This window comes from Neopsephotus bourkii, unplaced genomic scaffold, assembly GCF_033783945.1.
Source record: "Neopsephotus bourkii isolate Nb327-2 ecotype Australia unplaced genomic scaffold, CSIRO-AGI_Nbou_v1 NB_1820, whole genome shotgun sequence".
Lineage (NCBI taxonomy): Eukaryota > Metazoa > Chordata > Aves > Psittaciformes > Psittacidae > Neopsephotus > Neopsephotus bourkii.
This window is the reverse complement of record NW_026902293.1, coordinates 13,824,960-13,851,997: the sequence shown is the minus strand read 5'-3', so window position 1 is coordinate 13,851,997 and position 27,038 is coordinate 13,824,960. Positions and strand designations below refer to the sequence as shown.

The 27,038-nt window shown below is 37.6% G+C and overlaps 1 protein-coding gene across 4 annotated transcripts in view; it reads right to left on the bottom strand.

Moving 5' to 3' along the window:
* Positions 1-17,136: 17,136 nt before the first annotated feature.
* Positions 17,137-27,038, bottom strand: part of RALYL (RALY RNA binding protein like) — a 409,831-nt gene continuing 399,929 nt past the window's right edge. For 2 of the 4 annotated variants that reach the window (XM_061343014.1, XM_061343015.1), the window contains exon 11: positions 17,142-17,550. In XM_061343014.1, the coding sequence (XP_061198998.1) occupies positions 17,515-17,550 (36 nt within the window). In that variant the 3' untranslated portion in view covers positions 17,142-17,514. Of the gene's footprint in view, positions 17,551-27,038 lie in introns of all 4 variants that reach the window. The other 2 variants (XM_061343018.1, XM_061343013.1) reach the window with 2 other exon arrangements.

Below are 27,038 nucleotides of genomic sequence, written 5' to 3'. Positions count from 1 at the left end.
AACTGTTCAAAACAGTATCTCCTCACCTCTCTACTACAGTGTCCTGCTGCGTGTTGTGCCATCTTATGTCACATACACAGAAAACCAGGACGTTTATTTTTCAGTGCTTAGACAAAGGCTGTGAATTAAAGCTCATTAAAAGTATCCCATCTTCTGCACTTTTTGCCCAAGTAGAAGATTAGAGAGCAGACAAGAAAATGTGAGAAAGACACTGATTGCCTAGTCTTCTGCTGAGAGCTGCTCACATGTTATGGAGATAAGCATGGTTAGGAGAAGTTTGATAAAGAAGTTAGTTTCCTAGTTTTTGTGCTGAGGCCTCTCTACTGTTCCTCACACTTGGCTCCCCAATGTGCATGAGACTGACGACTGATGGGGTTGCACAGACCCTGGGGGAAACAAAACCCACCCAATGGTTGTCTGTGAATCTGAGCTAGTTCCTCCAGAAATACGCCATTCTTGGTTGGGAAAGTCTCTGGCTCTTTTGCCCTTTCCCAGAGCCAACACCTGACAACAGCTCCTGTAATGCACACTGTGGCATCAAAAAACTGAATACTCCACTGTTTGCTAGCCATTGTGCGTGTCTTCAGCTTGGAGAGCTCAATGGTGGTGAACAGAGAGCAGCTGTGTAGTGGGAACTGTTTGGAGGCAAAACTCACAGCCAGCATCTTTCCTACTTGTCTGTGCTGGTGAGGGCCTTGAGTGGTTGCCCACAACTCCCACAGTTCAGGGACCATATGTGTGTCAGAAACAGGGGGCAACTGTGGAAGCCCAAGGAAAAGCACACATAAAACTGAATTAGAAGAGGCTTTAGAGTTCGGTAAAAAGAATGAAGAATTTTGAAAATAAATAGTTGTCTAGCAATGGAATTATTTTGTGGAGCTCAAAGGCCCTTACTTAAGGGCAAGAAGTTGCTGTCCACTGGCCTCTATGTTTTAGAAGTCAGCCCTTTCTCATGCTAAGAGCATTTGCTTGTCCAGAATTGAAGAATTCATGAAAATATGACACAGAATCAGGCATCTATGCTCACATGTGAGCAAACTACAGGGTCCTTTTTCAAAGTCAGCTTCAAAGTTCGAGTGAGGACATAAGGCATTTGAGTGAAAGCCAAAGTAATACTTTTGTCTTCAAAGGTGGATGACAATTTCTCTTCTATTTAGGCTTTTTTGCTATAGGGTAAGCATTTTGGTGGCTTTCAAGAATTTTATCTGGGGATCAGTTTCATTTCTGGTACAGAGAAAAACTTGCTTTGTCCTTGATAGGCAGAGACTATGAATGTGCATTTGAGTGATTTAAGCACTCCATTTCTTTATCACCTTATAGATCATTCAGATGTAATGATGAAAGTTGAAAACAGTCAGAGCTGATCTTTTAAAATGGATTCCAGTAGACTCATATTTCTTGCTGACCCTATCTACTAACTGATTTTTAAAGACTACATGTAGAAGAGAAAACTTAGAGAAACAAAGGAATAAGCTAAGAACCATGCCAGTTTAACTATACTTAATCGCAATGATTTGACACTTGAGGGAGAAATGGATCTGCCAAATTGCAAGTGCTTCATCTATGTTCAGAACTTGAAAACGTTTTACAACCTCTTTTTAAACTGTTTTTCAAAATAATGCTTCCACTCTCCTTAAATAGGAAACAACCTTGACAAAACAGTAGGGTAAACCTCTAGCACTGACATCTTGAAATGACAGATTAAACTATTTCAGTGAAGGCTGAGGACATTAGACTCGGGCCATTTTACAAGTGAAACTATTTTGCATCATTGCCAACTACCAGCCAGTTGTATAATCACATGGGTGATTTATCACAATAATGAACCAAAATATTTCCAAACTATTGGAACATTTTTGGTGGTATTGGTTCAACATTTCTGTAAGGCAAACGACATTTGATCACACAGTGATGTGTAAAGATAGTCCCTTTTTCCCAGTGTGCTTTGAAATGGTCAAACCAGAAGTGTGCTTTGCAATCATAAGAAATACTGAGGAGATATGTAACTGGCAATTGTTTTAAGAAAGAGCTCTCTATAGAGTTGTAGTTTGTTTTTTAGAAAACAAATCATTATACTTAGCAACTTTGCCACGCAGAAGTTTTCTATTTGAAATTCAAAAGAGATATCCATAAATTTTGTCATATTTACTACCTTGTTGGACTTAATTTACTGTTACTTGTAATTTTAATCGTAGGATTCTGCACTGAGTAGGGCAACATGAGAAGTGCTATGAGATTTAAATTTACTTAAAATATTTAAAATAAAATTTAAAAGGGAGAAGTTTTTTTAAAATGCACAATGTACGCTCCATTTGAAAACACTACTTACTCAAGAGCAAGAACTAGCGCTGGTTCTTCTTCACCAGTTAAAGCATTTCTCAAAATGGCAAGTAGAAATAATACACTCTGCTTAGGTGATCAATTGTAAACATGCAGGACAAACAGATACCAAGCAATCAGTGTGTTGTTTATCCAAGGTATTTGGTAAATACTTATGAACAACAAATACATACACAGAAGTCAAGGTCTTTTTATGACTGACATGTGAGCAGAAAGGAAAGTTTGTCAATGTGTTCATAATTAAACCTATTGTATTCTATACTTGCTTGTTGTATAGTTTCCTGTATACTGTGGTCAACGCACAATTTGCTGACTGTTGGATCTTGGAAGAATATGTCACTCGGCCTAATAAAGAATAAGATAAGTTTTTCTTCTATTGTTGTGTAAAATAAAAAAGAAACTAGAAAGATTAGAAAAAAAACCCCATGAAAATCCAAACCCCAAGCAACAACTTTCTGCTATATTACTGCGTAGAAAAAACATTAAAAAGAAATACAAAAACCCAAACTTCTGAACAATCTTATGAATACAGGTATTATAAACTATTGCAAAAACTGAAGGCAAGTTTCAGAGAAAGTCCAAAAAAACTTTTGACAACATATAAGGTAAAATGGAGCAGACACCTCAGTGAGTGTGTCCTTCCATAAGGCCTATGTACACACATAGTTCTAAATGCATAAATACATTATTCATATGTATTTTATGGGGAAACATAGCATAACTGTATTCCTTGAGTAAATCGCAATCTCCTTCAGCTTTTTGTAATGAGCACAGGAAATATTCAGTACATTATAGACATCCTCAGAGTTAGATTGCAGTGAAATTATTGAATCAAGGAGGAACCCCATATTTTCCCAGAGAAACTGCAGAATGCCTGTAAGCACTTGTTAATTTAACAGCTATGTTCACTAATTCACAGTTATGCAACACACCATTAGTTTCCTTTTATCAGGTACATCAAAGACCATATAAGTAACTTTACTAGTGAAGAACTGAGTTTTTTAGTGCATTTAGTGCAAAATGGTGTTGTGCAAAACAGCAGACAGCCCCACAGCTTCAGTGAACTTGGTAAATAGGCTTAGGCAGTATTCAGTTAAAATTTCAGTTAGTTTGTTACCCTCTGCCAGTTCATCTCATCTTCTTTGTCCTAATGATCCCTGTTGCATTGTGCAGTATTGACAACTTTCCACAGAAATTAAAGTGTCAACTCTGAGTCCATAAATGAAGGAAGAAATGTTTTCTTCAATTTTGTTCTTATAAACATGTGCTTTGCGGACATAATTAGGGGAATAGAACATGTCCTGATAAATATTCTGTAATGGTCATAAGCATTATGATAAAATAAATTTGTTATCAAGAGGTGAGAACTGATACTTTTTTAAAGGAGCAACATTATAAATATGAATGTGCTTCTTGCTTGCTGTATTTGGAACAGTCTCTATATAATTTTATATATAATAAAATTCCAGTTTCCCTGCTATGAAACTAGCAGGGAGAATATTCACCTACTATGAAATGAAATTTTACTATGAAGTGCTAATTTTCTTATGGTTTGAAAACTGCCATTTATCACCAGCTTTCTGATACTGTAGTTTGAAAAGATTAAGGCATCAATACATGTGGGGTTTTTTGCACATTCTTTTCATGTCTAATCACTTTTCACTCTAGCTGCTGACTTATGTTGGAAAACTAAATAAGTTTTTCAAGTAAAAGAACTGTGCTTACAGTAATCCATAGATAAGTACATTGCAGCAGTAGCCCATACCTCTTAGGTATAAAGCAACCAAGGGTTTTAGTGCTTTGGAAGGAGGCAAAAGGTGTACTGGCCCTGTACTAAGTTTAAGAACTTCATCCATATTCTGAAGAGAAGACAGGGAGGTGTAGAGCAAAAGCTTATAGATAGAAAGACAGGTCTTTCATGAGGAGGACTATCCAACTTAAAAAGAAATATATTGTTAGTAAAAAGTAATAAAGACAATTGGGATTGCAGACAGTGCATTAGTAAACACAGTGTCTTAAATGCAAACATTTGGAAGAAAGCAGAGATAGATTTTTTCTTACTTTTGATGTTTGTCAGAAAGTATTTATTTAGTGGCCTGAAGTATTTCAAAGAAGCAAACCTGAAAAAATGGTTTACACAAAAAATAACACCAACCCCTAAATACCTAGTGGTTTGGTGGCTGTAGCACTCAGTGTGTGCATAGGAGATGCAGATTCAACTTATTGCGTGACTGGGTACTTTCTTATGACAGAGAATAGCTCTAACACAGGAAGCTCAGAAAACTACATCTCTGATATTGTGGTCAGTACGGCACTGGTCTACTCTAGTAAAAAAAATGCACTAATCAAGGACAGCAATTGCCTTGCCTACTTTCAGACAACTGGAATTTGAGAATGAAGTATAGAATAATCATTTAGGCAGCTACTTTAATAAATAGACAAAAATGTTTCCTGATAACTCTCTTAGGTGAATAATCTCTTGGACACACTTATTTGTCTTTACCGGCTATAAAAGTATGGACATATCCTTTGCAGTGGGTTATATGCCTTGAGAAAGGAACCAGTGCTGCAACTCACATCTCTTTGTCATGCCAGGGTAGAGGAACAGATTAGCAATCTTGTCAAACCTTAATATCCTTTCAGCTAATTTTTGAATGCCATAGAGCTTTCCTTATTCTCAGGAAAAACAGAGATGAAGGTGCCTGCCACTGTCATTGTCTTCTGCAAATAGACTGCATTTGAATGCGGAACAAAAGCATTTTTTATCCCCAAAATGCTTCTTTTTTTTGTTTACACCATTAGATATTCATGAAACTTGAAATGCAGCGTAAAAGGAAGGACACAGCACAACATCTAATGACTGGACAGTTTACACAATACAAAATGCTGCAGACAGAGGGCTGTCAGCTGCCATTATAGAGTTTGGCCAAAAATTTCTGTTCACTTATAATATCATTAATTTAATTATTGTGAATCTTTCAAGCACAAGATATTTCTTGAAGTTTAATAGTATAATCAAATTTATGGGATTTTCTCTACCTGTGTGCCATATATGACGCAATTCAGTATTCGGTCACAGCAGTATCCCTAAGTGAGTGCAAAGTTTAGGCGAAGCTGTATAACTCTCCAGTCAAAACTTTCTCAGACCAGTTAGTACCTTCCTTAGAAATAAATATTCTGGGGTCTAAAGCTGGCTGAATAATGAAAAAAGATATTAATGGGCAATTATTCTATGAGGAATGGCCAAATTTACAGTAGATTTATTCTCAATAGATTATTTGACCATTTTCACTGGGGACTGCTGTGAATCAAATTTTTGAAGCAGCCAGGCTGTCTTCGGTAAGAAATGCACATCTCAATGCTATTAAATGAAATTAAGTATTTCTGCAATATTGTTCATGGTTCACTGTAGCCAAAGAAATACCTTATGCTCTGCAGCAGTTTTTATAGTGATATAAAATATGTCAGATACCTTTAAAACTATCAGTGTTGTCTTGGGATTTGTCTGCAGTTAAATACCTTTTCTGCCTTCCCATTTCTGTATCATTTCAATATCTGTATTTTACAGCACCTGCATGATGGCAGTTAATACACTGGCTTCATAAATATATAATTTATTTGCAGACTATTCTCTTATTAAAAACCTATGAGATCTGAAGGGTTTATTGTATTTCAGCTGCGTACAGTATATTTTATTATTATTTACTTATATCTTCTGGCATCTTATACTAGGAAGAATACTGTGGTGATAGATAACAGAGATTTATCAGCTGATAAAATATACAGTTTGCTTTTTCAAGAGCAGGTAAATGACCTGAAAGGTGGGTGGCAGTGCTTGCCTGATTTGCAGAAAACCACTTCATGCCTGCAGTGAGCTCTTGAAATCTGGGAAAATGTGTGGTAGCAGCTGCAAAAAAAACTAGAAACCACAGAGATTTTTCTGAAAATTAGTGTGATTCATTCTACCAATGTGGAATGGTTCCTTGAACTGCAGTCAGTGGCCCTGCACACAGAAAAAGCTGTCTGGCAGTCTTATCAAGTACAGGTACCCTAGCTGAAGCTTTCTTTGGATTGCATGATTAAAACACATGTATTAAAGGAGAGCAACATCAAAACTTAAAGGCCAAACTAGTCAGTGTTACAAAGACTTTTCCTTTAAAACTGCAGAGGAAAGATTACACTCCAAATTTATTGTTACAATTTTAAAGGCAACTAGAGCCATTACATAGTCTTTCCCAACCTGCAGGAGAATAAATGAGTTTTTACTGTGATACCATGACTGCACAGATTTTTTAACCTGATATCTATAGGGAAAAAGAAATTCAAAATATTAATTGCAAAAAAATCCCCGCGTGTCAACCAAGAGGAAACTTAATGTTACGCTAAGTTGGAAAGAGTTTATGTCAAAGAAAAAGAAACCCCTCACGCCTAAGTCTCTGTTCCTTCTTTTTAATTGTCTTTCATTCCCAGTTTCATAAACATAGTCTTTGTCAAAATGAGAGCATTGGCTTAATTTCTCTAATTGACTGTGTTTTGATTTTTAGCCTTGGACGTTGCCACAAAGTGGTTTTTTGTCAGCCCTTTTTCTTGCCTGATTTTAGTTAGAAGTTCCTACATTTCCTATGTGCTTTAAAAAATAATTCCTTATTTCTTTTCCATCTTTGAAAAGGTTAGAGTAGCAAAATTTCCCAGACTACTGGTGCTTCCTTATTTGACCTTTATCTTCTATAACTGGCATCATTTCCTGCAGCATCAGAACTTTGACAAAATAGAATATAAATGTATATATACACCTTTCCTTCTCACCAAAGAAATACAAGATCTGTTTACAATGAATGGAAGATAGATGATTTCTACAGGTAGCATCTTAAAATAGTTGCTGGCAATATACATACATATACATATATATATGTATGTGTATATATATACATATATATTTCCTATTCCCCCCCCCCTCCCCCCCGCCCCGAAGCGTCTTTACTGGCTCACTGCACTTATCAGGACTGTGATTCAGCAGAAGCTCTTCTGAGTACTATGGCAAAGCCCTCATACCTTATAACCAAGTAATTAATACCTTTTCTGTGGACTGAGGTAAAAATTGGATAAGAGCCTCCAGCTGATATCTTACAAATTTGTTCTTTGTCTTCTGTATCCAGGGCAAACTGAGATTTAACTCCACTTCCTAAGATCCTAGAGCTCAGCAGCTGGGGCAGTTCTCTGAGTATCAAGAGACTTGGTCCATGTCCAGAAGGAGGAGAGCAGGTCTCCTGTGAAAAATTAGCTCCACTATGTTTTGAGCACAAAGTTACTTTGCTTTTGTGAGTGCTGCCTGGGACCCACTTGACCCTGAAATCTCTTTATTGTTTTTTTTTAAACTAACCCTTTTAAAACCTGTAATGAAACTTCATAGATCATATGTTGACTACTAACATAACAGTGCAGAATTATTTTGATTAGTTAAAAGTATTCTCTTTCCTCCAAGTTTTGCTTTGTATTTACCAGAATTTTGAAACGTTTTCTTGGATCTTCTGGAAAGTAAAAAAAAAGAAACCTCTTCACTATTTTCACAGATTTACTAAGGCTTAGATGTTATCATTTTATCTCAAAGCAAAAATAAGCAGGTTAAAATTCAATCTTATTCCCCTCAACTTGTGAAGGAAAACTTATTGTTGAATACTGTAGTAGTTTTATGACAGCCACTCGGAGAAAAATAAATGCTAAAATGTAGCTTAATTAATTCAGTTTTTGGCTGTTCTCAAAGAATACTATCAGCCCAGTTTCAGGGAATAAGAAAATACATGTTATCTTAGGAAACTAAAGGCCATTGATATATGGGGTGTTATTTTCTCAGTTTAAGCATTTATGTGTGCTTAGTTCATTTGACTGTATTACCTCAGTGCTAGTTAAAAATATTTTAAAATAAATTAGGAAAGGAACTAACTAGAGCGTAATAGTAAATTAAATGGTGGTTGTTGCTATTTGCCAAAACTAACTGGGGAGACAAAAGTATAAGAAAAAGGAACTGAATCAAATGCATCTTGAAGTTGATTTTTACTGGCCCATGGGATGCCTTGTAATCATTACGATAACAAGTGGGCAGCAAAGGAGAACATTTGGGTGTCATCAGTTCGCTCGTGGTCAGCATGGTTCAATTTATAGAATCATAGAATCATAGAATAGTTAGGGTTGGAAAGAACCTTAAGATCATCAAGTTCCAACCCCCCTACCATGGGCAGGGACATCTCACACTAAACCATGTCACCCAAGGCTCTGTCCAACCTGGCCTTGAACACCACCAGGGATGGAGCATTCACAGCTTCCCTGGGCAACCCATTCCAGCACCTCACCACCCTTACAGTAAAGGACTTCCTCCTTATATCCAATCTAAACTTCCCCTGTTTAAGTTTAACCCGTTAACCCTTGTCTTATCACTGCAGTCCCTAATGAAGAGTCCCTCCCCAGCATCCTTATAAGCGCCCTTCAGATATATAGCAAAGGCTAACTTATTTTTCCTAGATCTCATTCTGAATACAATCTATAATCACTCCAGGGAAATTATGGATAGAAAAGATCCAGAAGAACTTCAGAGTGCAGCTTGTGGGTGTGCTTTATAGGGGGCTCTGGTATTTTCAACTTTACTTATGATACTAGTCAGTGAAAGCAAGAAATATCACTGTGAGTGGTGTAGAAAGCCATTATGGTTCTGTTCTCTAAACCTGGGTCTTGCTCTTACCTGTAGAATTTATGAACAAAATTGAGACTCAGAAGCCTCAGAGTATCCCTCCAGGTAATGGAAACAAGGTAGCATGGTTATGTGACTTTTAAAGAGTAAACAGCAAATAAGACATAATAACTAATCCACAGAAGAGCACAGAGGCTTATGTTTGGTATTTTAGCCGTTCACTGAAGAACTGTGTCAAATAGCATATAGTAAAATAGCAAAATGAACCAGAGCTTATTTATGGATGTTTTACAGAAGAGTGCAAGTTGTAGCTTAGCTTAATGTGCTCCCTTCCTGGAGCACTAGTGAAATAAGACTCTGTGAGTTTCACTGTGTCATATAATGCCTCTGGATGCAGCTGGACACCTTTGCTGCCACACTAATCATGCTTTCAAATAAACTGCTATTTAATCTGTGCTCCGAGAAGCTAAAGGGGATAACTCTCACAAAATACAGCTTTTTGTCTGATTCATGACAAACTGGAGGGAGAGAGCAAAGGATGGCAGAGACATGAGAGTTTTAAACAGTGCCTGTGATTTGCAAAGGAGTAAATAAGCATAAAGAACCACTGTACCCTGCACCAGATTGCATTTTTAAAAACAGAACTTTGGCTTACAGTGTCTGACTTCACTAAGTCTCTTTCCTGTATGTGCTGGCAAAAGTGAGATGAATTTGGCTTTGCTTTATGTTTCTCATTTTCCCACAGAGCAGGAAATGAGGTAGCCTGAACAGTGTGTTGCAACCCGGCTTAGTTTGCTCCCTTTCTAGGACATTTCCTAGAGAAATTATGATTCTGTGACTCAACGAACTTGTAGATTATGGAGTCAGATTACTCTAAGACTTGCTGCATTAGCACCACACTGCCTCTTGCCTGGAAGCTATCTGTTCTTTTTATGAATATCTACAAAAATGGAAACATGCTAAGGGTTCACATACAAAGCACATTTTATAATTAAACTCTTGCTTTGTATTTTTTTATTTTTATTTTTTGTAGAAATGTGTGCAGTCCTGATAAATCATGGGACAGGTGTCTGGGAATAAATTCTTCTGAATTATTGAGCATGCACACACTATGTTGTAACTGTCATTATAATGCATATAATTTCAACAAAATTATATGTAATCATAGTGAAAGTGCTGGGTTTTTTTTTTTGTTCTTTTTCTTTCGGTAATTGGAATAATTGCCAGAGGTCTCAGTTGTCAACATTGTGTCTGGGATGTCTCATATTATTTATGCTGGGGTTCATGAGGTGAAAGTGAAAATCCTTTACAAAAGTGGTGACAACACTTGCTGAGATAAAAGAAAGAGCTAACAGTATTGGCACTAAGTGGATTGGATTGGCTGTCAAAATAGTACTACAGAGAAAGAGAAAGCCATGTAAATAAGATTGACTTCTTTTGGAGGTCAGATGGAAAAAAAAGAAAAGAAGTATATGGTGTTGATTTTCTAAAGAAACAAAAATTAGGAATGTTAAATCATAGCACTGGAAATCTGAATTTTTATGAGCTGCTTTGCTCTTCTTTACTCATGCAGGTTTGTGAATGTATATGAACCTTGTTAGAAAATGTCTTACTAACTTATGAATTGCAGGATGAGCGACTACATGTGAAAACTGATAGTCTCGAGGGATTACTAAGAAGCACCTTAGTTTTGCAAAACTCTTGCATAAATATGCAAGCGTGTCTATACATGTTCAGCCTGCCATCCTTCATGCCAAAGTGACTACTCAGGATAATGGTGTTGACTTCATAAATCGGCTCAGCAGTGGTCATGGTTGGTCTGGAGTACAGCAGCCCAGGGGCACTTCATACAGCATACATACACTTTTAGAGAACTAAGCAGAATAAGAATACAATTAGGACTCTTTGACTAATCAGTGTTTTTAAACTATTTTAATGAATTAAGCTATTGTAATGTTTTCTGTCAAAGCTGTTATGATTTCTAGCTTAATATTATGCTGAAGAAAATGAGATTACTTTATGGTAATAGATATGTAGACATTTTCAGAGCATATGAGATTATAATCTTCCCTAAAAGGTAGGAGCAGCTTTCAGAGAGCCTCAAATAAATCCCCCCCCCAAAAGAATCCAGACAAATAATGTGATAATCATTTATTTGTTATCTCTCTTGTAAAAATCATTCTCTTCAAGTAGTGCTAGAGATTTAAAGCTGGAAAAATAAAATTATAAAATATACCAATACAAATATTGGTATATTTTATAATGTTATTGGTATATTTTATAACGTTTATAGACGTTAATATTATGTGAATATGTGACATATGTGACATATGTCACATATATGTGGCATATACTATAAACCCAGGACATAAAAAAAATCTGTGAAAAATCTGTGCAATCATTTCTTGTATGAAGTAACTGCAGCTATTTTCCTCTCAGCTTTACTGGCCTAATGAGCCATAAATTTTGCTGCTTCTCCTGATACAGTAAAAATATGAGTATTGCCTTAGAAACTAATTGGAGGCCTTCCTGGGTAAATCCTGATATAATCCTATTTTAACTCTCTCACCTACAGTTCAGATTGAGGAGGATTTTGAGAAAGAAGAATTGTAATAGAGAGGGGTTTTTTCCTTTAAAGTACTCTATTCAATAAACCTGTATCTGTCTCTTTTTAGTTAGATGTTCAAGTCAGTGGCACTTGAGAAGAATGTTTTATTAATCAGGACCTTGGTTTCTTGATAAAGCAGATTGTCATACATCAGGATATGCAAAAATCCAAGCAATGGGCCATTTGCTTACATACAATTTAATTACTATAGGCTGTAACTTCAGCTGATGTAAATCAACATACATCTTGATTCCAGTGATTCCAGGTCAGCCTACATCTGCTGGTTGTCTGGTTCCATTCCCCACTCATAGGTCTATATACATATGCTAAAGAACAAATTGATTGATTTTCTATTTGAATAACAACTGGAGCTCCATAAAATTCAACCTTTCTCAACCTCTCATACTGTCCAAGAAGAAAATTAGCAGCATGATTAATTTTAATGTTTTCAGTATCAAATCTGCCTCTAACTTTAAGACAGGAAGAACTCATCGCAGTGAATGGGCATATGCTGCTAATCTTGATTCTATTCCAGAAAAGATTTATAATGCTTAAGGTATTTAGTTTATATAGAAGAAACTAATGAAAGACTTCAGTAAATTCACTTATTAACTTTGTTAACTTATTTAATAAATAATTATTAACTTCAGTAACTTACATTATTGGGAAGCTTAACAGCACCTCTCAGAAAGATTAGACAGCTATAGCAGAGAAACTGGAAATATGTTTCAAAGCACGAACCAGACATTTGCAGGGGAGATTCCAGGCAGACTGTCTCCATCAGGATTTTATTCCAGCTTACCCTGAAGCATCTTGTGGCTGCCTTGAAACCCTGAAGGATCATTTGGGCATGCCTCTCTTCCTAAAATACACATCTGATCTGCTGCCTTTGGGGAAGATGTCGTTTTGTGACACAGATTTTTTTCTGTTAGAGCAGAGAAACTATCTCACAACAGTTTACTTTCTCTACTGGAAGACGTTAAAAATGAGAAACATGCACTGAGAGGTATGATTCACCCCAAAACAGAGAGAAAAATCTCTTCTGTGCTAGATTTCAGAGATCTCCAGCACACTCTCCCACAGTAGGACACCAGCTCATTAGCTTTTCCTCTCTCTGCAGGCACAGCTGGATGGAATTTCAGCTCCAAAAAGCAGGTTGTACACATTTGATGTTCTCTCTTTCTTTGTGAGGTTAGACTTACACTGGAGAATTTCAACTGCATTTCTTCCTACACACCTCCTTCTTCTGTGTTCTTAACAGCTGGAAAAGGATTCTTCTTCATAAATAATTAAAGAGAAGGAGAAACTATTGTAGACCATAGATTTTAAGTACATAGGTAACTGAAGTCAGCTAGTCTGACTTCCCATCTGCACAAGACAGGCAATTTTATATGCATTTCATATAGGTGTTCCTGGGGGCTGGAGTTCAGACTGATAAATGAAATAAGGGCACCCAAAGCCAGAGATTTCTGCTACTTTTGTGTTTCTTCAGTTCATTGAAACAAGGAAAACAGTTCTAGAAATGAGCAGCCTGTCTGTCAAGAATGACAGATGAGACACTGGTAGGATCTTCAAGAGACTGCTGAGGTAGGATCCACATTGAGGGTGGAAAAGCAGTGCAGGAGCAAGAGGCCGTTCACTCAGTAGGGTGTAAGTTTGTGACTTCTGGCAGTGGGAGGGAGACTCCATTTCAACCTGCAGCTATTTAACATAACATATAGCTCCAGTACCCTAGCAGCAGAGGAGAAACAGTTCCTGTTGGGGAAAGACCCTGGGTCAGATATCTAGCTTTTACTATTAGGATCAGTGCTACAAAGATGAGTACAAGTGGAAAACGGGTGGCATAAACAAGCAGAGCACATGCATGCATGAAATGTGCTGTTCAGTATGGACAGTAGGGCAGGGAAAGGAAGGATAATTGCAGCCTCTGTTAAGGAGAGCCTTGACGTTGAAAAACTCCAGAAAGAAACCAGAGGTCAAGGTGAGATGGGTCTAATTTTGGTATGTTTTCTTGGGGGTCTTTAACAGATCATCTGGGGCAGAGGAGGTGCTGGTGAGCCTTAAACAGCTATTTCTTGTCCTCATGGGTGCTTTTATACATCTGGAGGGAGGGAATCTTGGCACTGATCACATAATTAAGCTGAAATACACAGTGTGCTCTTTTGTCTCAGTCTTTACAGGCAAAGCCCTCTTCTGGGACCTCTGCTTTTATCAGTATAACTAGATCAGTAACAGCGACACATTGATTATACTTTCTAGAAAAGGAGCAATAGGCTTTTTAAATAACTTGTGAAGTTCCTGGATTCATACAGTTAAAATAATAGACTTCAGGGAAATGAAAGCATTTCACTAATATGGAGACTTTTTTTCTAATTTGGTTCATATCCATACCTTTAAATTAAATGTTAGGCAAATGATCATGAATCAAATGACTGCTTTTACGAGACAAATTATTATGGTTGAATTGTATTCTAATTTTCTCCTATTGATTTTATACTAATTTTTCTTTAGGAAAAAATAGATATAAGATTATCCAGCATCAAATGATATAATAGTAGGAAAAGAACTTTGGAATAAGGTCAGCATTGTCCTCCAAATGTACCTTTCTGGGAATGGGCTTGTTGCCATGCAGCAGTAACCAGCTACTACCTCTGCTATATTCTTTGCTTTCTCAGGTGGGTAATAAGAAATAGAATTCAGGTTCTACAAATATGTGTGTAGATAGCAATTTGCTGTTGGTGGAGGACAAATGCATATGATTAAGCTCGCCAAGGTCACAACAATTCCTTCCCCTCACTGTTCTGTGACTCATAATTTATGCCCAAAAGATCGCAAGTCTCAGATTGATTTAACATTTTTCTTTTTCCTTTTTCCTCCAAAAATCCCTCAAAACAAAGTAAAGAATCTGTGTCATAATAGAGGTTTATCTTCAATTACTGTTTCTTCATGCGAGATCTGTAGGGATAGTGGAAAGCAACAGAAGAACCAGTATATCTAAGGATCTGGCTCAAAGCCCAGACTAAAAATGAATTCAACAAAAATGTCTCTATGCGACATCTGAAACAACAGTATGGATGAAAATAAATTCCCAGAACAAATGCCTCCCTAGTTGTTCAAAATATGTGGCAGTCCAACCAGCATGCCAAGCAGGGTTTAGAATTATATTATTTTACTGCACTGCACTGCACTGCACTGCACAGTGTACTTCCAATGCTAACTGGAAGTGATTTCTTAACTGGCAAAAGATAGAATAGTAGAATCATAGAATAATTAGGGTTGGAAAGGACCTTAAGATCATCAGGTTCCAACCCTCCTGCACCTCACACTAAACCATGTCACCTAAGGCTCTGTCCAACCTGGCCTTGAACACTGCCAGGGATGGAGAATTCACAGCTTCCCTGGGCAACCCATTTCAGTGCCTCACAACCCTTACAGTAAGGAACTTCCTCTTTATATCCAATCTAAACTTGCCCTGTTTAAGTTTTAACCCATTACCCCTTGTCCTGTCACTGCAGTCCCTATGTGTATACACATTTTTCAGCCTGATGACTGCATTGTAGAACACAATAGAATGCAAACTGGCCAGGGTAGCACAATTTCAGCAACTGTGTCAGTTCTGCAATATCTCTGCCAACACAGTGCTTGGACTTTCTCTCACAGGAAAGCTGAACTCTCTAGAATTCCCTGTGTGTATACAGAGGTGTCGTATGCTGTTCAAAGGCCGGACTGCGTTTTTGCTCATATTCTCGGGAACAGAATAAAGACTCAAAATGAAGTCAAGCACCAAGGAACTTTATTTGTCCAGTAACAAATGCCCAACAACAAATTCCGAAATGAGAGAGAGAAAAGAAGGAAAGTAAGCGGAAAGAGTAAAAGATTTTATAGCAATAGCTACCACCCCAGAGCTGTGGCGTCCCAACAGTCTCCCACATTCTCCACCCGGCAGTAGTGCGCATGCCCAATACTGTCACTAGGGGGTCTTCTCCCCCCGCATGGTTCCAAGGTGTAGCAATGTTAAGGCAGACATCCTGCACCCAAGGTGTCAGTTGGTGAGCGATGTGGAGACAGATATCCTGCACAAACCTCTGCTCTGGCTGTGGTGTTGGTTTTCCTACCATAGAGATGTGGAGACAGACATCCTGCTGTGGCAGTGATGTTTTCACTGACACGGTCTCTTATATGAGACAAAAAGAATTGATGAAAGTCAATCAGACTTCACTTCCAAAATTTATTAAAGACCAGTAGTTTATTCTTACCTCCATGCCCATCCCCATAATCCCCCCATTTTTTGTCTTGTTGAAGTCATAAATTGCAACAAGGCTAAATAATTTTATTCTGTGCTGTATCCCTCACACAGAAAAATCTGGGGTTGCTGGTTGGATTGTTAACCTGTGTCAGAGAAAATCAAGTACTATGACCAAATAATTCAAAGTAAATAAATTAGTATTTATATATCAGTGTATGCCAGGCATATACGAGTGTATTTATCTCTCAGATGCAAATGTATTCCTATTGAGACAGATTTTATAAGAACGTTTCATTGTTTTGAAATAACTAAGATGCAGTACAAGCAAAAAGTAGATTTAGATGAAGATGTGTGTCTTCTGAAGGACAAGAATTGTGATTATAATAAATAGGTAGTAATTGTTCAACAGACATCTAAATTTAAAATTACTAAATACCTATCTTTTTTTTTAATAACCACATTTTCATTTTTATCCTCCTCATTATGAAATTCTTAAAAAAATTAATGTAAGAGACAATTACATTGAAAGGATCTGATTACTTTATACTCTGACATGGTGTGGTTTAAAATGCTTCACCATTTGCAGCTTCTTAAAGCAACATTGAAATATTCCTGGCCTGTTTCTCAGTAAACATGGTATTGTCAGAAATATAAGTTATTACCCAGTGTCACTCTAAACCTGTTTCTAAATAAACGTGGTATTGTCAGAATTGTAAGTTATTACTCAGTGTCACTCTAAACCTTTTACAAAGTCTAACAATTTGTCTTCATTTCCCATGTGTTTATGGACTTCCCCATCCCCAGATTTTATATATATCCTTATTGATAGCTTTCTGTGTGAGGGTGTACTCGCAGATCTTGTCATACATGCATGGAATAGCTTGCTCACTCACAGCAATAACAACTCTATGTAGGCAAAAAGAGGAGCTGAAGTCACAAGCAGCTTTTCTGAAACATGCAGCTCTGGCTACTCCTACAAACCAGATGTTAAATAAACAGGCTGCTGGCCTGCCTCAGCATAGTATTTGCAGATCCACCTTTGCAACAGACAGGATTCAGCATCATCTTTGTTTTGAACCCTTTGCTCCACCTGCATACAGCACACCAGATGATATAACAAATGGAAATGGTTGCTTAAAATGGGCTGATCAATAATATAAAGAAAATGTTGGCTAACATATTGCTGTAGAACTTCATTAAAATCCCCAAATCAACATTCTCAAATGTCTGTTTCCTGAGAGAACTTTCCAGATGTTTCCACTTTCCAGATGTTTTCTTGCATGGATTGATAAAGAAATAATCCAAGTTTCCATCACCTGCCAAGGCAGCCCTTTAAAAATAAAGATTATTCTGTATTTTCAAACTGCATTTATTGTGGTTGTAAAGTTGCAGAAAGTTATCAGGATCCAAAAAGAAACCAATCAACAAAACTTCCCTCCCTACCCTTTGGCATAACTGACATAGTCTAATTCAGTTTTCTTACCCTTGAAATCACACAAACTCACTGAAACTCATTTATAGTTCTTGGTCTTAGAGAAGCTTTGCCATTTCACAAAAGCTGGAAAATTCAGACTTTAAAAATATCACTCTTGGCATGGTTTCCCTTCCTTTTTCTGTGGTGTGAATTATGTCTATCACTTATGTTTGATTTTTTTTCTTTCTTCTTTCTTTTTTCTTTTAAAGGAAGTGGGAAAGGTCATTTTGTAGCTTTTGCATGCTTTTTCAGGTCTGAGGAGCTAGAATACATAATCACACATACAGAGAAAAAGGCAGGAAAAAACATCCTTGATATCATTTGTATAATTTCACTTTACCACTAAGTGCTATAAGGAAAAAAGAAACAGCAGTAAAGTACCACAGAAGTGCAAAAATTAATCTGCTTTATCAAAGTCTATTTTGCTGTGAAAGTGACTGCAAGGTTTCCCACACCTTATTTTTGCATAATCATTCTGGTGGTGTTATTCTCTAATCAGCACAGTCAGTGGAGGGAGAAGATGCTGACTGTCAGGCCCTCTGATTGCTTCCCCAAACTTCTGCATCAGCCCAAATTTACCTGAAGACATCCTTGTTTAGGCAGCATATCACCTGAACCCAACTCAGAAAGCAGGCTGGTAGAGGTGCTGGCAACTACAAGGTAACCATGTCAGCCAGAGCAAAGAACTTAAATCACCCATCCTTTCTGAAGAAGAAACACCACCATTTGTGTGCAGCTGCAGTAACACCAGCGGTGGTTAACATATCTCTCTTGCTCTGATCCAGGTCAATAGTGGTGCTACATTGTATATACATATCTCACTTTTATTTAAATTCAGAAATTCTCAACTAGGTTCATGTGGTTTGTTTTAGGGAAGCTGTCAGACCCTTGAAAGGAGTGGAAGCTAGCAATGTGGAAACCTATCTAGAGATAAAACCTAACCACGCATTTTTCATGTATATGCAATGCTACGTAGAGGGCAAAGGGCGAAGGAATGTGTTTTCCTGTATAGCACCCTTGGGAAGCAGACTTTGCTGCCTGATTTTTCAAAGTGAAGTCAACAGTCTTCCAAACAAAACAGCTATCATAATATATAGATAAGGTTTCTTAAGATACCATATCTTGGCATGGTACGATTAAGACAAATTAGTCGTATCTTGAGGACTCCATTATCAGCAGTAAAAGCAGAATAGTCGTAAATATAACTCCACCTATGACTAAATAAATATGCTTATCACTCCTTCAGTGCAGGGATTTAGGCAGTGCTTTTTCTATGTGGGTCTAGGTGCACAATGCAACGTTGCAATGTGTTTTCTTTCAGGGCACCCGGGGAAAAAAAGTAATACACTTCCTGTGCTTTTTGCTATAAACAACATACTTCAAAGACTGCTTCAGATTTTAAATGGTGAACTGGTATGAGTAGGAAGGATACTGCAGATAGAAGATAGAAAAGTAACTGGGACTAAAAGGAAAAATAAAAATATTTTAGAAAATTACCATACATAACTACTTATAGCTATTTAATACTTCCTTTCAAATAGATTTACCTTGGTCTAAACAGATTGTAATTCTCAAAGGCATGATATTGAACTTACACTTGCTATAAGTCTTTTCTTAGATAAATAAAAGTCTTTTTATGTTGGAAAGAAAGAATTATTCTGCTTTCTCAGTTATAAACTGAACAGATCTTTCAATGATTTCTTTCCACATAAAGTGATGCTTATAAATGCCATTTAATAGTGTCTTTATATTTGTTGGCTTTAAAGACTGTCAATTTTACTGTAATGGAAAATATATAAACTTCAAGTAGAATTAAAAAGAGTGAGAGAAAATGAAATTTTATATTGAAAAATCAAGCTGTTCATAAACAACATGTAGTGCCCAGAAATCCAGAAATGATTCACAGGTACCGGAGCTCTGGATTATTAATATTAAGGCAATCATGATTGCATCCGATTTCTTTTTTTATTGAACTCCTTTTAGCAAGTAAATAGGTGTCTGAGAGGAAAGTTTGATTTATTTTTTATTTTTTTAAAGGGTAGCCTGAAGCTGTCTCCAACCAGAAATTTTTCTAAAGGGAGCTACAGGAATAAAATGCTCAGCTGCTCTGCTATGTCAAGAGGGATCAAGCTTCCCTGGGTTTCTCTGAAAATTACAGCTTAGAGAGGTACAGTAGGTGGTGGAAGTTGTGCCTGATTTCCTTCTTTTGAAATTAATTTGAAATTCCAAAGGGGTTTTCCTGCTCTTATTCCCTTTCCAGGCATCACATTCCTATTGTTTCGTTCATCATCCATTGTGACTGTGCAGTTGAGCTGGGAGCAGGCTAGAAGTCTGACCTTGCAAAAACCCATAACAACATCATCCTCAACCTCCCATCCTTCCCTCAAATTATGTGTCCCTTTCTATTAGCTCAGGCAGTTTATTCAACCCACTTTACATGATCAAATGAGGTGGATGCAAGGCAATGGGCACACTGCCACTGCCTGGAGTGGTCCTCAGCTGGGGAACTTCCCCTCACTTGCAGGTATCAGACTGATCTAGTTTAAACTAGTAGGTTTTACCCTAAAAAGAAAAAAAAAAAAAAAAAAGGAAAAAGATAAAACTTGCAGCTTTTAAACAGTCCTAGCTGTAAGCCATTTCCAGTTCTCCTGCCTTCTCACTAGTCTTTGTGATTGACACTGTCCTGACCTGGACACCCCAGAAACCTCCAGGAATCTCATGAGGCCACTGCAAAGTCTCCCAGAAAGTGTCTGGACTGCCCTGGTAGCTCCTTTTATGATCAAGTATGAAAGGAGCTGTTTCCATTCTGTATCTTGCCTTTATATAATTAATTACAATCTACTTCTTTAGGTCTGCTCTCAACAGTGTGCAGTTTCTCTTTTTGATTACATTTGTGAATAATTAATTAAATATGCTTCTAATCATTTGAGCTCACAAATAAACTAGATTTTATTATTTTTCTGATGAAAAATCATGAAATCTTAGCTACTTTTTGTCATAAAATGCATCTCACCAAAATCTGAGTTGTTTACAGCCATTGACTCTGATCTTACAGTGCACAACAGATACATGTGACATTTGTACATATGAATCGCCTCTAAATGAAATCTGTTGTGATGGATGCATCTCTTCTGTGAGTGACCCCTGTAATGCACCATAGGTCAGGTCATAGTTGTCATGAAGCGTGAGAAATAGAATAGAACCTAATCTGTAGGAAAATAACAAAGAGCTACAATATAAATAGTACCTTTCTGTGGTTGTCTGAACTACCTAAGGAAATATAGTTTCAAATTGAACTGATTTGAAAAAGATATTTTAGTTAAATAATCTGAAATAAATTATGCAAATATGAGAATGTATTTTTTTCTTAAAAAGCAAATGCTCAGTTAAAATGCTCAACATTTTCTAATTTTCTGAGAGCATTTAATTCCATGAGAAGTACAGATATTTCTATTCTTGCTTTTAAGATATAGAAGTATTAAAGCTATCAAAAAATTCTTTGAAACGTTAACATTATGCTAAAAATTCTTTTTCTCCATGTAATGAAAAAATTCTGTTTTCACTATATTCTATCTAATAGCAAAGTTAAATTAATAGCCCTGATGCCATTTCCTTAGAGCACTTACTTCAGCAGCATCTTTGTAGTAAACCAATAAATCTACTAGATTCTGTGCACACAGCAGTCACTTTTTCTGTGCACATCCTTGCCCTCCCTGACAAAGGCACAACCCTACTGAATCAGGGCAGGGTGTCAAGAGGGACATGGTTCATCAGCAGTCCTGTGCAAAGTGAGGTACTGAGTCAAGTCTGGGGTGAGCCATGGGATCTCCTTAAGGAAGGCAGAAGGTGTGACTGGAGAGAAAGCAACCTACAGTGCAGGTGCAAAGTCGATGCAAGAAACCTGCAAACCAAGACAGCCTGTCTTGCCCCTTCATGGGAACCTTGAAGTTGGGAACATCATGGGATTGTCCCTTCATGGGGACATCATCTTACTAGGTGATGGTCACCTAATCTAACACCTTAAACAAGGTGTTATCGTTTAATGTCAGTTTTGTGGATCAAGAGATTTTTGCAAACTTCTCTTAAGGAAAATATTATTTTAGAGACTTCCTTTAAAAAAAAAAAAAATCAGTTGAATTGGTGATATACAGTCCTCAAACCCATGAATAAACAGTACAAAGAAGTCTAGCCAGTTTCTCAAGATCCCTTCCATTGCTGGGGCTTGTGTATGAACACTTGGCAATGCACAGATCATTGGGGAAAGATAAAAGGTCTGACACTGATTGCTAAATTAAAGGTCTCATCTCTCAATAAATTTAACTCATAAAGTGATTAAGAGCTTCCCTTGAAAATTCTCAGAAAATTAACTTTTTAGTCAAAGAGTAAGTGCAGTAATTAGAGGTATTAATTAATACTTTCTTTATAAATAATTAATAGGATTAATCGCTGCAAATCTGAATGCAAAACTGCAGTTTCAACCAAAAAACATCTCACTTTCATGCTAATAATAAAGGCTGTATGACATTACGCCTAAGCACACCAGGGCAGAAGACTCCTGTGTGCACAGTTTAACAGCAATATACAGAACAGGAATTGTCACTAGGTTAATTTTGTGTAGAAGAAACCACACAGTGGAGTGCTGTAGTATAGGTAACACAGTCTAGTAGCTAAGCCTGAGCACATGAGCTACTCTTGTGCCCTTTTGTTTTCTAAGGAAGCAGGACATGCTCAATTTGACGACCTGACTTGTGCTGTTGCTTCTCCTCCCGATTTACCAGCAATGTATCTGTACTTCTCTGAAGCATGAGAAGTGCAATGTGAGCTGAAACACAACAGTATTCTCTCCCCTATGCTGTGAAGGAGTCATTACAGTACATTTTTGCTCAATAACGCTAGAAATATACAGCTGTAATGTGTCTAGCTTTGCTTTATGTGTTTTAAGTCTCAACTTGTCTCCATCAGGTCCTATTATATAGTCTCTGATCATGTTGATCATGCACTTCAAGGATGCAGAGAGAGGTGCTAGAAACCCCAGGTAAGTAGTCAAGGAACATCCTGTTTCCACATTCCCTTTGTGCTGTCAGTTACTGCTTAGTTTATGCACTGAAGGGAAAAACAAGAATAAAAAGTTTATGCCCTTCTTAGAACAGCTATTGTTGTTTAAATACTCGTGGAAGTGTTCATTATCCACAGAATGTCTAATCCCTTTCTGAATACTATTCAAACTCTTGGCTTTTTTCAGCTAACTCATGGAGAAACAAATGGTGTTAGAGTTCCATTTACAGTGCAGGGAAGCTGTCCCAGATTCTGCAGTTCAACATCCTCTATTTTAACCAAGAAGGACACAGGAAGAACTGAGAGCTGAGGAACAGTTTGTAAAGAAATGCAAAATGTCTTCATTTTTGTATTAGTATTTTTGCTTTTTACTCAAATTATAAATCTGGGCATGGTTACAAACCTGCTGTGTCCTTCTGAAAACTGTTACCTATCATACTGTTTTAGCTGATAAAGAGTTTGAACAGAAACTTTTGTAGTAGATAAGTGAGCATATGAGCACGAATATATAATGCAACAAAAGTTTAACAGAGCAATATACAAACCAAGAAGAGTACAGGTTATTAATTATCAAGATTTTATTAATATATGAATAGGGAGGCCTTTGAAAAAAAAATCCCCCACAAAAAAGGCCAGTGTCTTATAAAAAATGTTGTACCTTTCTCCTACTTGCCCCTTTTTGTGCTCTTCCACATGGCTGTCCCTGTGACAGGCAAATGCCCCGAGTATTACCTCACAGCAGCAAGAATTCACAAGATCTCTGTAATGAATTTAACTGCTATTAAAAAAAGAAACTCATTACAATTCATGCATAGCAAGTTTATATGAGGCTGTAGTTATATCCTTTGTAATATTCTGCCCCCACTAAGACAGAAGGACAAGGAAAGATGTCTGTAAGTTTCATAAAGCTCTGGTAGGGATGCATCCCACATCCCTCATGGTAGGAGTTGCCCCTAGGACTCAGCCCTTCCTTCTGTGGAAATGACTCGGTTGGCCAGTGCAGATTGCTTTTCAGACAGGTTTGCGGTTGGGTTACAGGACTCCTTTGGTGTAGCTTTACTAAGCAAAGTGTCTCTGACTCTAAACCAGAGGTGAACTTAAAATTCAAAGGGAGAAAAGAAGTCTACACCACTTTTATGTTCATTTCACAGTTCATGGTGAGAAATCATTCTTATTTTTCAAGCTCCTACAGTGCTAAACTGAGAAAATGGGCCTTCAGTTATTTTCTTTTAATTGGGAGCCCAGCAGTACAAAGATCGCAAAGGCTGGGGTATATTTTGAAATAGCTGCAGCTAGCACTGTGGCAATAATTGAGTCTAGGTGTGACTAAAGTATACTCCATTTAATAGCAATGATAGGTGCCAAAATCTGGCATCCTTTCATAGGTGATAAAAGGATAATTTAGCACATGCTACATCTAATTCTTTTTTTCAGTGGGTAACATAAGATCAAGGTTTTAGTTCCTACTTTAGTTAACTATTATAGGACTCACCACTAGTTTTACTGCTGCCAACTTCCTTTTCATAAGCTTGTCCAGCTATCTACTCCCTCAGTCAAACCTTTTCTTTGCATTCTTCATCCAGCTTTACTAGCATCTTCATCTAGTTATTCTATTAAAACACCACAGTTAAAGCTGGAGGCCCCATTCAGGAGCCTAAACATCCACATCTATGCCATTTCGAATGTCCTGAGTAACTGAAACATCCCTTCTTAAATTCCAAAACAGACACACCAAGGAAGCAATATACATGCCTAAACACAGTATCTAGAGTTATTTTAGTACACTCCCCCCCCCCTTTTTTAGATTCTCCACAAAGGCATAAGGCTCACATAGTCCTGTCTGTACTTGCCAGTCCCAGGTGGATGTTTCAGTTAAGTGTGTGGTATTACTGTTGACTCCAGTAGGACACTCAGTACTTTTCCAAGTCAAACCATTTGGACTACAAGCACTGAAAGACTTATGTGATGTATAGATGCCTCAGTTCAACATTGCAGTCCTCAAGATGTGCCCTAAACTGTAGTCCTATCCATGCTGCTTTGGTTCAGGAGGAAACAAAATGGTCACTCTGGGCTTTGGCTAAGTTGCTTTAGGCTTAATAACTGTGCATCCTATTTATGCAGCTCATGCCCCCAGCTCATCTGTGTGCGTACAAGAACTTACATTTTTGTTAGGATTATCTAGATATGTCTTTGGATGTTCTACTCTGGATCCTGCACAAAATATAGATTTTTATCCAGTAGCATTTTGGCAATGAGATAATCTCTCACTCTGCCTTCCAACAGCCTTATAATCTTTCTTGAGATACTTACCCATGTATTATGCTCATTGCACCAAACACAACCCAGATATAGAATAGGAGAACCAGCTCCCTTCATTGCCTCACAGACTGAGTCTCCAACTGCTACCTCCCTGATGCAGAGCTGCAGAGTTTTCTGATAGGACTCTGATTCTTGCCATCTGAAACTGTGCTTTGCGTGAGCTAAGCACGCATTGTCTATGAAGTTCATTCTGAACAGGATGAAAGAAAGCAATCTGAGCAGGACTTCAGCAGCTGCAGGATTCTACTGGGAAAAGAATGTTCCTGCTTCAATAAATGATCATAGTGAGAATCTGTTTTGCATATTCACAAGAGATTCTAATGATAAAGAATATATATAAAGTGGGTGTTGTGTGATGATTCTAGCATGCTTCCTGAGCATCGTAAGTATCTTTTTAATATAGAATTTATGGACGACATTTTGCTATTACATGGAATCATGGCATCATAGAATAGTTGAGGTAGGAAAGGACCTCTGGAGATCAACTTGTCCAGCCACATTATGTGCCACTGAGGTGCAACTGCACCGGTAGGTGCAGGGAAAATCTTGGCCTTCCTTTGCACCATGGATAAGCTGAAAAACCATAGCTGACAGCTCTTGTGCTAATGCTAGCACCAGGAGAGCTGTGGGGCAGACTGGGAAACATAAACTAGCACAAACACACCTACTCCTGTAAAAAGCAGTACAGGTGTATTAACTACCATACAGTACCTGTGTGGTTATACTGCTTCTACATCTCAGCTGAAGGATCAACACAGACTACAATGTTAGATGTGTTGGCTCATATCTTTAATAGCTTACAGTTCTCCCTGATGCTCTGTTATTCTCTGTAAATGTGCTTAATCTTTCAGCCAGGTGTTCCTTAAGCAGCCTTCCTGGGAGGAGACTGCTGCGGCTCCTTCTGTTTGGAAGGATCCATATTAAGTTCAAAGTAAAGACTTTGAGTTTACCCTGCAGGGATTTTACGAGGCCAGGACCCTATTTAGTCCTCTCAGATTCTCGCTGTTACCGATAGGAAAAGCCTGTGAGACATCTAAATGGCCTTTTCATACTCTGGATTCCCCATCCATAACCAAGAAAGGAGTCAATCTTCTTCTTTTGTCACTGCTTGAGGTCTGCAGATGAAAAACAATCTACAAAATAATTGTGAAAGAGGAGATCATAAACTCTATGAGTGTTTTAGTCCTCCAAACAGTCTCTTATGACTTCACTGAAAAAAGTGAAGGTTCACACTCCTCAAGCAGGTTTCCTTGGCCAGTGGAAATGGGAAGGGATCTCCTCCATCTGCAAGTCTTTGGGTTGTGCAGGAGTGAGTGTGCACACACCCACTCACCCATGCTCTTCATTCCTAGAAAGACACCACTTCCCTTCATTTCTCTTCTCAGAAAAACCTTGTAATTTAACAGATGAGACAAAACACACACAAAAGGAGAATTAAGGTGATGGGCAAAAAGCTTGATGTTGTCCCCTATAAAAAGACACCTTTGACAACTGATATCAGAGGAAGCTGCTGGAAACCTAGCATCTGCTTGGGTTCTTCTCTTTGAGTACACAGCAGCAGCAGCAGATGTGGGATTTCACAGAGCTTTTCTTGTTAAGTCTGCATCTCATAGAGCAGTCATCAATGTCATTTGTCCACATAGTTGCCCAAATGCAATTCCACTGGCAGTGATATTTGTCATTTTTCTTATTGCTGTTATTGATTGTCTGTTACTATCATGTTACCTTGTGATGTGCCCTGGATCCTCCAAAACCAGTGTGGAATGTATTGGTCAGAATAAGTCATGTTTAAGCTGGTAGAGGTCCTGGATTACTGTTTTTCCACCTTGTTGGCATACCACAAAAAACACTTAGAACTTGCAATTCACATACAAATGATCCTCAAGTAAATGGAGAAGAATCCAAATATGAAAAGTTACTCATCCTTGAAATCAGCACAATTGATTTTATGCGGCTTGCTGTCAAGAACCACTTTTGTGTTCCTGATACATGACCTGATACTCTTGCTCTCTGAAGCCTGCTACCTTAAATAATAGTGTTCAGTGAATAGGTTTGTAAAACAGCATTTCAAACACGGATACATTGATTAAAAGTAATGTGGTATGTCATCACAAGCACAGTATAACTCCTGACATATATCACAGAAAGTTTTCCTGTATAAACTAAGAAATCTCTAGGCACTTATTTGCTTGGTTTCACATATTGCACAAAACTGTCTGTGTTAAGTATCAGCGGAGACCAGAACATAAAAGACTGTGTTGGGGAAAGAACCCCACTCTCAACCTGTATTCATAACACTGATTTATATGTTTTG